The sequence below is a fragment of the Haliaeetus leucocephalus genome, unplaced genomic scaffold (assembly GCF_000737465.1).
Source record: "Haliaeetus leucocephalus isolate CR32 unplaced genomic scaffold, Haliaeetus_leucocephalus-4.0 Scaffold373, whole genome shotgun sequence".
In the NCBI taxonomy this organism is placed as follows: domain Eukaryota; kingdom Metazoa; phylum Chordata; class Aves; order Accipitriformes; family Accipitridae; genus Haliaeetus; species Haliaeetus leucocephalus.
In genome coordinates, this window is record NW_010972809.1 from 9,476,604 (window position 1) to 9,488,952 (window position 12,349).

Consider the following 12,349-nt stretch of genomic DNA (forward strand, 5'->3'; position numbering starts at 1 on the left):
ACATTCACAATGCAATTATGCAGGCCAATATATTCAGTAAGTACTTAATGAAAAAATAAGGTAATGGAAAGCTAGTACGGATAGCTGTATAAGAAGATAAACCACCAGACTGCTCCTCTTGTTGCTCTAACTACACTTTTGGAGTCCAAATCTATTTGCAAAGATACTTAATACAGCTCCACTTCAAAAAAAGTCAGAGCGATAAAAACTAATAGAAGTTGAGGAGTTCTTCATGCAATGGCAGACAGCACTGAATTTTTTTTAAAAAAGCTTTTACAATCAATTTACTGTTATGTAAAACATACCTAACTTCTCTGCAAAAGAAGTTGCGTGTTAGGGCACAAACACTGATAAAGATGTTCTCCCTCTCCAGACCCAAGTGTTTTGTACAAGCAGGGAATGCTCAGTTGTTCCTATGTTACAGCTCTTCATCATCTCTGAAGAGAACAGAGAAGTTTCCTGAACAACTGTTTTCTGCCTGCTAAAATATAATACAGCTGCATCACAATAAGATTAAACTGCAGCAACACTATTTAAACCAATCTGATTCTTAATTCAGATGGATTATCAATAAATACCAGATGTACACTGTTTACAAAGTAAACAGTCATCTCATTCACAGGAGACACTCAAGTTAAGATGCAATATTCTATACAGATTCCCTCAAGATCATTGCTATAAACAGAAAAATGAACACAACATCAAGTGATCCTAAACATCCCAAAATGACAACTTATATTTTTTCCTAACTGATATATTTTTCAACACGGCTAAATTGAACAACTATGTCTATTCCCAACATCCACAAAATTTATTGACACTCATGAAGTAGCAAAAAAAAAAATAATCTCATTGCAGTTCTGGAACTCAAAAAATTATGTTTCATCTTCAATTTCTAAAATGTTCAAGGCAAAATAGAAACTTGTGCCCATGGACTACTGTAACAGTGGAATTAATCCCTGCTGATATAAGTGTGCTCTGTCACTCCTGATCACACAGCCGTTCTAAATCATAGGTTCTGTGCACTTAAACGTGCACATCTCACTGCAACAGTTCTTTGACAGAAATGTTTTGTGTGCTTTAAGTTATCTCTATGCTGGTTTACACTCTAAGAAAATAAGCAAAACCGTTTTTACCACAGAAAATATTTTATTTCACTTGTTTTGCAATGCCTGTAAAACATACCAAGTAGTTTTGAGACGCACAGAGCATTTCTTCCACAGATGAAGGAAGTCGAGAGGATACACATACATTTTTAAAGCTGCATAAACCACAAAGCCAAACTTACACAGAACAAAGAACAAATCTAGCGTTACTCAGCAAGACGACTAGAAACATGCACGCACACATACACCCCAGCAGTCCTAATAATCCTAGAGGAAAAAAGAAATACTGCTTTGTTATGCAAATATACCATTTCAAAATTGAGAAAATTAAATGATGTCATTCAAGCTAATATCCTTACCTCAATGGAAAAGAGGCAAGAAACAACAACAACCCTCCCTCCCCACCAACCCCCTCACAAACATTTATTTCAGTGAGGTTTGGCTTAAATAGGAGTCTGTAGTAGCTAGCACCAAGAAGAATTACAGAGAGAGTTTTGGAACTGCTTATTTTAAAAAGTTAGCATTTGTTGTGCCAACTTTATTTATCTGAATAATCAATGCAATGCATGTATTATTGCATATTCACAGATTTTTCATAGATTCCATTTCTAGTGTTTAGAACAGCAACTTAGTGAATGGTTTCTAAAAATATAAAAAACCACCACATTATTTCTTCCAATAATTTAATACGTCTCCATGGAAGCATGTTCAGAGGCACAATTAAAATTTTAAAACATGATATAACAAATTAATTTCAGGCTTAGCAAGAGAAAAAATGGATTAAGATAGCTTCATATTATTACTCATCCAACAAATCACATGCATTTCCTTCATTTAATAGCAGTGCTTTACCAGCGTTCAAATAACAGATATTGCATATAATTATATCAACATTTTTCTTAAAATTGTCACTTTCATTTTAAGACATTAAATACAAATGAAAAAAACAAAACACATGCAGACCCACTCATCCAGCTGCATGAACAGTAATTTAACCGTAATGAAAAGCTCCAGAAGTCAGATCTATTATATTAGCACTTTCTATAGCATATGATGATCAATACTGAAAATCACCTACATTCCTGTAGATCTGCTTTACTCTCTGATCTCAGTAAACTGTAGCAGCTAGCATGAGTTACAATACTTCAAAGTGAATCAGATATGTTTTTCTTTAAATCTGTAAGAAATAAATTACACGGTGGTTTGGTTTTATTACTAGCCTGCTGAAGGGGGTGGACGGATGACTAAAATATCAAATTTGAGAAAAAGGAATCATCATATGTGAAACAAGTTGTTATCAAAATAGAAACCTGCCAGGTATCACCAAGTTATTGTAACAATTTTTCAGGAAACTGAGTTTAAAGCATTTGTTTACAGAAAGTAAAACCATAATGAGGTCCATCAGAAATGTAAACGGTAAAGCTAATGCTCAGACAGGATGGTTGCACTCAGAGCTGTAACAGAAATAAAATGTTTTGTAACTATAAGATAACACCCCATATTGACTTTTCCAGCCTTGACACAATTTCTCGACTACTCTAGTCACATTATAATAATAATTTCTCAAATTCTTCTCTATCCTACTATGGTATCTTAAAATCTGAGGGCTTGAGCAATCATTGACATCAAAGCCTTCAATTCCACCTTTTATTTTGGGATTGTCCTATTACAAAATTTTAGATGCAGATGAGCATACAACAAAATATGTTAATGCCTAGGTGACTGCAGCTATTTTGCAGCCATTAATTTTATACTTAATAAATATTAAGTCAAACACTGTACTACTTTTATTAATCAAACACTTCTAGAGACAGATCTGCAGCTTGACTCATTTTAATAGCAAATCTAATTTTGGGGATCAGAGCAGAACAGACTGCAGCTCTTTTTCTAAAAATGCTGACATTTGAGCAAACCTTACCAAAGAATGCTTGCCTGACTGAGGACTGACATTTCCTTTCTCTAACTCGCTTAACTAAAAAATAGGCATTCTGGCCAACTCCTACAGTACCCCAAGGCAGCTGTATATCACTTTCAGTTGCAACTTGTGAATACTTTCTTTTTCTTTCTGCCTCTTTATTTTGACATGCATATTATGTTAGCTGATTTCAATCATGTTGCATGAGTGGATGACATACCTTAAAAGATTAAGTTTTGCCACCTGGGACTATTCCAGAAATTCAGTACTTTATAGCATCTCATACCCTTCTTCATCCTCTATGCGACCGCATTATCAATAGTAGCTTTCTTTCCTATTTAATGCCTAACAACAAGTTGTTCAAGGCTGCAGCTGATACAAGTCAGCTTGAAGTGTCATTCCCTTCTCATTCCCATTACAGGATGGAGCTGCTCCATTGTGTACAACGCTCTGCTGCCATCTATTTGACACAAGAAATACAACGCTGCAAATGCCACAACTGGTTTTGCCTTCCCTTTCCCCCAGCTTTCTTTTCCCCTGCAGCAGCTGTTAGAAGAAAACTATCAGGGAAGTTTTTGATCACTCCTCCCCACTCACGCCCAGATGCAGAAATCACTTCAGCAATTACTTTTGCACTTAAAAATAGCTACAATTACAGCAGAGATTGGGTTATTGAAAATAAAAATAGAATTATATAATAAACGACTCTTCTGTAAAAAGGGAATCCAATTTAACAGCCTTCTTCCATTTATAACTTCAAACAAGAGGCCAGTTCTAAAGTTTGCTTTAAAGCAATTATTTTAAAATTTGTAATTTAATTACGTAGCAACGGAGCTAACTGAGGGCTGGGTTTCAACAGCTATCCACACCTAACTGGGGCCATGGCACTGAACGAGCAGGGATTCGCCAGCCGTCCCCCTTCACTACACCAGACCTAAAATTCAGAAGTCAGTTAGGAAGTCATATTACAGAGCCTTAAAGCAGAAACCACACACAAAGCATGAGGCGAAGGAGGTGGTACTTTATCCGTCATCGGGGTCACAAAGATAAACACCACTTCATTCATCACAGTGTTCAGCGTGCTTTGTATGCAACTGCACAACACAGGAACAGCGGCTAAAAAACCAGTCCCTAACTTGCATTTGTAAAACATCATGCAAGAGACACGCACTGAAGCTGCAAATAAACTCCAAAGGAATCTATAATCTTCAGTTACAGATCCATGACAGCGTACATTCTGTTCTTTAATTACCAAGCCATATGGAAAAGTCCTGTGTCAGGGCTCAGTCTGGTCCTTTTCACATCCCTGATTAAGTACTCAAATACTACTTTTTTTTTTACATGGTTGCTTTCCCAATACACTTAAGTAACATATTGGTAGTAATGTGCTTCAGCATTTACCCTGGAAACGATCCATAAGAAAAACCAACAAAATGAAAGATTAAAAAAAGCAAAAACGCAGCAAGTTATTCACACAAACTATAAATAAGGTCACTGTGATCCAAAAAGCATATGAACTCTTGTATATTTTTCTATAGAGGGGGATAAAATACCCTACCTCAGAGCAAGGATAGGGAGAAAAGCAGGGGATTTGTTGAGGGAGGGAGGGGGCAGGTAAGAGAGATGGTAATGAGAGAGATGCAATAGGAAGGGCACAGAGGCAATACCAGCCTGCAGCAGAAGTCACAAGAGGTCTTCTGTGGTATTAAAACATACCCATAAACATAATACCTTCATTTTCTCATTCGTATTGACATAAATAGTGCTTGGTTTGTTAATGCTTGTATTTGCTAATACATACTAGTACCACTGAGTGCGTTATTCCATTGTTCTTTTTATGTATTCATAACATTTGCAGCCATAATACACATATTTAACTATTAAAGTTAATCTGTTTAATAAAATTAATAGTTGCACTAAGTTCCTTAGTAACACTTGGTTTTAAATCTATTTCATCTGACAATACAAGCTGCAATTACAAAGATTGTGTAAAATTGCCATATATATTTAGCAGACCAAGTGAAGAGACATACAAAATTCCAGTTGCTAGTTATTACTAGAATTACCTTTCTTTCTAGGCCACACACAAAATCTGTTTGAACAGATACTACAAGTATTATATTAAAAAAATTGCCCAGAAGAATTCAAGTATAAAACTACTGAAAACCTGATTGCTTGAAAGGAATTTGATTACTTAAAGAGTTTAAGCTACACACAGCAGAACAACACGTATAAGCATTTCAAAGAAACACTTGAGAGGCTTATTCTGCCCTCTGGTGCGCTCCATCCCACAAGGACACACAGCATCCTGCACAAAACCCAGGAAAGCATTTGAGCAACTCCAACAGCTAAAGGGTGTGCTCAGCTACATTAAGACTGTTCAGCACCTTACAGGATTATACCCTAGGTGATACCAGCACGAGCAAAAGCAGTAAAGCATTCTGCAGGACAGAAGGTAGCCCAGCTAATTTTTATTCCGTTATATTTATGGCAGAGACCCTAATTGCCCTGCCTAAGGACCAAGACCCCACCAAGTAAAGCACTGGGCAAATACCGAACTTGCTGGTTTACGGAACAATCTTCTAGTGAGGTTGTGTTCATGCGGCTGGTGTAACGAGCTGCCACCACCAGTAAACAGATGACAGGAGATGGATATGTACCCAAGCACGCCACAGAACGTGGTACCACAGGCCCGTGCAGGGATCCTACGCTAATCAGAGGTACCCCAGGGCAGTAGGTTCTATACTTATAGTCCTATTGTAGCACAAATCAGATTTGGAAACTCACTTTTTGGCTAATAAAATGAACTGCCATACATGCTAAATTAGAAGTAATTTGATATCATCTTGAAACAATAAAATATTCTATAAAGCATAACTATAAAATTCTCTAACTCCATAAAATTAAGGTCTGTTAGGCTTATTTTTGCATATGAAAAAGTCTTACTACATGTCTACAACAGTGCTGCTAACATTCTTTACAATTAACTAGACTAGATATTGTTACACTGAACAGCCAAACTGCTTGTTTTATACAACACATAAAAAAAATCCATTAATTTTCTCAGAAGCTGTGAGCTTCTGTGACATTCATAAGTTTAAAACCTATGCAATAATATAACAGCACAACAACATATACTGAATGATAAGAACCACGAGGTACAGTACATAAAAAATTTATTATGCAAGCTGTAACACACAATTCTAAGCCTTGTTACTAATGCAACAGTAGAAAAGCTTTACAATTAATTCCTTGAATTATTTAGCCTGCAGTTTCATATAAGCAAGATTGTATCAAATTAAAAAAACCCAGCTTCCGCCATGAGGAAGCGTTGCAGGATTGGAACCAAACTGGGTAAGTACACGGTTTGCAAATATGCACATAAGTAGCATTGTTAAGATTACTGATTGGTATTTATGTGTGATTAAAAAAATCCACCCTACAAACTAGAGGGGAACACTCCTGTTTAACACATGGACTACAATACCAAAACACATCTCCAGCACAGAAGAACTATTTTCATAACTAATCTACCAAATAGGCAATGGCAGCAATCACTATAAGCTATTTTACTTCCGTGTTTCTGAGATGGTTAAAGCTAAGCCAAACCAAATCGATGGGTTTTCAGATAAGGATCCTAATAGAGACCTCTTCTGTAAGGAAGGCACATTACCCAACCTGGCTATTGAATCACACAGAGACAGGCCCTGAAAGGGTCCCAGAAGTCAACAATCAGGAGACTTCAGTTCTCAATCCTGACTTAGTTCTGGGCTAAGTTATTGAAGCTTGTGCCTTGACTTTCCTCACAGCTAAGTACTTACTGGATACACGCAGTGGAAGTACCTTCTTCATATGAGACTGCCTCAGAGCGACACCATCCTCTCCTACACAGACCTTCTCATAGATGATTGAACAGCTCATAAGGGGAAAACGTTATGAACATCCAATTCTTACAGTCAAGGAAGAACTGGTCAGGGCAGCCGTAGCAACAGTGATCATAAGATGGTAGAGTTCAGGATCCTGAGAGAAGTGAGCAAGACAAAAAAGCAGAATCACAATCCTGGACTTCAAGAGAGCAGACTTTTGCCTGTTCAGGGACCTGTTTGGTAGAGTGCCATGGGATACAGCCCTGGAGAAAAGAGGAGTCCACAAGAGCTGGCTGCTTTTCAAAGATCTCCTCCTGCAAGCTTAAGAATGGTCCATCCTGACAAGTATGAAATGAAGCAAAGGTGGCAGGAGACCTGCATGATGAATAAGGAGCTCCTGATCCAAGCATAAAAAGGAAATAGTAAGAGGTGGAAGCATGGACAGACAACCCAGGAGGAATACAAAGAAACCATTCCAGTAGGCAGGTATGGAGGTAGGAAAACCAAACCCATCTGGATTTGAATGTGGCGAGGGACATGAAGGGCAGCAAGAAGAGCTTCTACAGGTCTATCAGCAGCAAAAAGACAATGAGTGAAAATGTGGGCCTGCTGCTGAACAGGGCAGGCAACCTGGTGACAAAGGACACTGAAAAGGCTGAGGTATCCCACACCCTCTTCACTAGTAAGGCTGATGTTAAGAAATCATAGGTCCCTGAGACCCATGAGAAAATTTGGAGCAATGAAAAGTTACCCATGGTAGCAGATGATCAGGGGAACATTTATATAAACTGGACACACACCATGAGACCTGGTGGGATACACCCACAAGTGCTGAAGGAGTTAGCTGATGCCATTGCAAAGCCACTCTGGAAAGGTCATGGCAACTAGGGAAGATTCCTGACAACTAGAAGAAAGGAGATGTTATTGCTATCTTCAAGCAGGAGGATGCAGAGAACTACAGGGTGGTCAGCTTCACCTTGATCCCTGGGAACATGATGGGACAACTAATCTGGGAAATCATTTCCAAATGTACAAAGGACAAAAAGGTGCAGACATAGATTTACGAAGGTGAAATCATGCCTGACCAACCTGATAGACTTCTACAATGACATGACTGGGTTGGTGAGTGAAGGAAGAGTAGGCTAGATAAGTGGACGGTGAGGTGGATTGAAAACTGGCTGAACTGTTGGGCTTAGCATTGTGATCAGTGACACAAAGTCCAGCTGGGGTCCAGTCACTAATTGTGTACCCTAAGGGAACACAATGACCTTGACAATGGGACAGAGTGCATTCTCAGCAAGTCTGCAGGTGATACCAAATTGGGAGGAGTGATTGATAATGCCAGATGGGTATACTGTCCTTCAGAGGGACCTCGACAGGCTGGAGAAATGGGCAGAAGGGATTTTCACAAAGTTCAACAAATGGAAGTGCAAAGTCCTGCAACTCCAAAGGAGTGACCCCGTGTACCAGTACATACTGGGGGTGACCAGCTGAGAAGGAGCTTGGCAGAAAAGGGCCTGGGGGTCCTGCTGGACACCAAGTTAACCATGAGCCAGCAAAGAAAGCCAACAGCATCTTCAGCTGCATTAGGATAAGTGTCACCAGAAGGTCAAGGGAAGTGATCTTTTGCCTCTACAGGCCACTGTGAATTCTGGGCTCCCAGTACAGATATAATGGATCTGCAAAGGGCCACAAAGGGCTGAAGGATTGGAACATCTGTCATAGGAGGAGAGGCTGACAGCTGGATTTGTTTAGCCTGAAGAAGGCTCAGAGGTGGATCTGACTGATGTGTATAAAAATACCTGGGTGGTGGGAAGAGTAAAGATGACCGAGACAGACTCTTCTCACTGGTATCCAGTGACAGGAGGTGAGGCAATGGGCACCAACTGGAATACAGGAAATGCCATCCAATAATACGAAAAGGTTTGCGGTGGTGGGTGTTGTTTTTTTACTGCGAGGGTGATGGAACTATACAGGTGAGGGAACAGGTTGCTCAAGGAGTTTTTGGAGTCTCCATCCTACTTAAAATTGACTGGACAAGGTCCTTTGCAACCTGCTCTTGCTGACTCTGCTTTGAGTAAGGGGGTTGGATTAGACAGTCTCCAGAGGTCCCTTCCAACCTTCAACCATTCCGTGATTCTGTAAAATTACACAATGTAAACTTTTGCTTGTATACTTCAAGTTTCCTCTCCCAGCAGCAATCCCACTTTCCCACTACCCAGCATGCAAGCTATAACTGCAGGATGCAGACACACAGGTGGGCACAGGTTTTTACATAAGTTAGAATTTTCCTCCCTGGGCTCTGAAGACCTTGTTGCTATTTATTTTTTTTTCATCTTCCCTGCTGCCACTTCACCCTCCATGCAGCATGAAAACAGACGTAGTCACATTAACAGACATGGGACTGAAATCAGTTAGTAGTTCATAACATGTTTGGTTCACAGTAATTAGGGATCAGTGTTTGATGCAGATAAAAACACCCCAAATAATCAGAAATTAGTAAGTTCTTTAATTTTGCCAGCATGGGGAAAGAGGGAACTAAAGGCCTCCCAAGACTGAGTGCCTCCTCTTTGGACAGCACAAAAATATAGAAGGAAAAATGGAGGAGCTAGAGATAAAGCTGCATTCAATATACAAGTATGAAGAGAACCTTACTCGAGTGAGGGGTCATATGCTAAAAAAGCCCCTTGATTTTTACATTTCACCTTTCAGCTAACAGTGGTAGGGTTTGCTTCTTAAAATTAATTCCTGTGTGACTCCAAGTTCCCATATATCTGCAAGGACTTAAAACTAAATAGAACCTCAATATCCCCTAAACTAAAGAACAAAAAAACCCGTATGCATCTTGCAAGGTAAAAAAACACCTGAGCATTTACTGGCTTTTTTAAATGTAGTTACACACAAGTAAGTTTTTACTCTTCAATAATATATCCCTGTTGCATATGTAAGGGACAGCTATCACTGAAAAGTCAACCCATTACTTTCGTATCTCATACAACACATTCACTATAAAATTTCTGGCAACAAACGCCTACAGCAAGTAGGCAAAATAACCTTCTACTACCCAAGACAATTTAAAGAAGTAAACTGAACATTTGGGGCTATCTGCGCTACAGCCAAATTGGACTACGCTGTTTAATATGTGACTACAAGGATAGCAATAGCCATAAAACCAGAGCCATTTCTTCAGACCTATGTTTAACTGCTCAGCGCAACAAGTTTCAAGTGCTGAAAGCAAGAGAACTTTTACTAAGGTTACACTGCCTTTTTGCTTCAGAAATTTGTAGAAAAATATTTGCCAGCTTCACCAGTTCAATACAACTCAAAACAAAAAAATCTTACAGTACAGTCAAATACTGATGAGATCACTTGTCCTTCAGAAAAAAAGTTGCATACACATAGATATGAACTTGCATCAACTGAAACACTGTGCAAGAAGAGATATTTCTATCATTTTAGCCAACCTAGCATTTGGAGAATTGGTTTTCAAGACATTCAACAGAGGGATATGAGTCCAGAGTTAGGGATAACAGAATTTAGATTAAGCCATCTGCATGTTACCTATACACAATAATAGATTATTAGTTAGAATCAACATACTGTAAACAATCACTCCCATGAAAACTAATTAAATGAAAACAAATCACAGTCAGCACACTGGATTCCCAAAGCACCAACAGCCAATGCAGCAGGACATACAAAGACTGGATAGAGAAAATGAGGCTAAACTGTTTACTTAGTAACTATGAAGTGAATGTGCTACTGTTTTCTGAACATCCAAAGGAGAAGCTACAGTGCTGAGAGCTAATCCCCATTTCTCACCAAAACAGACAGGAATGCACACTGGTTAATTTGTTCCTACTGATGATATCATTCTGTTAAGTTTACTGTTTTTAATAAGGAGCAAGTTTCAGTCTTCTCTCACTTTCTCCCATGTACAAGATCAGATCAGCCTCTCAGTGACCTACTTTATGAGTCATAGTCCTCACTATTTATGATTCAGAAAAACGTCTTCTCTGACAGTATTTCCCAGACTACTGTGGGTTCATTCCAAGAACCAATTTCATCTTCATTGGTTTCCTACAGGAAACCAGACCAACTTCCTATTATTTTATTTTCCTTCATTTCAGCATGGCTCACATAAACTAACTGGAAGTGAGAGTGATAGAAAACTTCATTCTGCATAAACACAAGCCAACATAAACACCACCAAAAAATACTGAAGACGTCACTGGTTCAAAGTCACCAGAACGTGAAGCAAGCTAAGATCAGAAGTTCTTTTCCCTCCTTCCCCAAACATGATGCACACAGGCAAAACCAGTTAAGTTTACATAGCCAAAGTTTAATGGTAAGAGCTGTTCAGGTCTCTGGTGAAGACATTCACCCCTTTCCTTGCGACACAGCACTACTTGCCAGGGTCAAGTTACTCATCTTCAACAAGTCCTTTTTGTTTCAGTTTCTGTAATTTGATTTTTCCAACCAAAACCCCAGAAATGCTATAATAGTGCAAGTAGTAGCAAAGCTGTTTTCTCTATTTGTAGGTCAATCTTTCAAAGAATAGCACCTGCATGAAAACTGGTATAGGCGAAGCCTTTCTAGAAGTGATGCACTCAGATACACATATTGATTTTAATGCAAACAGAATAATGTGGTTCTAAGCACTGTTTGGCCTAACAGCGCTGCATAACTTCACTAGGACTGATCAGCAGCAAACTCTACAGCAAAAGTTGTTTCACATGGTAGAAAAATCAGATTTTTAAACCTGTGGATTTTGTTGATAATGACAACTTAACCTCACTTAATCTGACATCTTCATACATATTCAGTAGCAAGACTCATGCAGCAATTCAGCACCACAACACAACTATCTTGACTGAAGGCAGTGTTTACCTGTCAAAGTTAGCAGTTGTTAGAACAGCTATAAATGCTGCAGCCGAAATGAATCAAAGCAGTATACCACCACCAATGCACAGTCACAATTCTCAGTGCTAGAAGCTACTCACCTTGACATGGCTCTGAGCTCCCAGGTTGTATATCTCAGTGGGTTTGACTTCATTAATGATCTTCACCAGGCAGGTGCTGTCCGTGAGATCACCATAGTGCAGCTTCATGTCTTCAGAGTTTAAGAACACAGAGTTAATACACTTTAGTCCCAGAACAATATGGCATTCTTGGTCCAAATCCTATTCCAGGTTTAAAATCCAAGTAAACTTTTTCCAATAAATGTTAAGAGATCACCAACTGAACAAGGTTTTGCTTCAATTTTTTCCCTGCTTTAAGCACAAAATATAATTCCCTGCAGGAGTAATGAATACTGTTTCAGATTCTCTTTTCAATAATCTGATTTACCTAACAACATTTATAGCATTTGTTTAATAGTTTACACTTCATTAACCCAGGTTGTATAAACTAGATCAATGTCATACACAGAATTTCAGCCACAAAAAAAGCACGTTATTTTA

The 12,349-nt window shown here is 38.8% G+C and overlaps 1 protein-coding gene across 1 annotated transcript in view; it reads right to left on the reverse strand.

Moving 5' to 3' along the window:
* GMDS (GDP-mannose 4,6-dehydratase) overlaps positions 1 to 12,349 on the reverse strand; it is a 426,651-nt gene that overhangs the window by 337,351 nt on the left and 76,951 nt on the right. Inside the window, exon 4 of the mRNA XM_010573292.1 lies at positions 11,891 to 12,000. Coding sequence (XP_010571594.1) covers positions 11,891 to 12,000 — 110 coding nt within the window. The remainder of the gene's footprint in view (positions 1 to 11,890; positions 12,001 to 12,349) is intronic.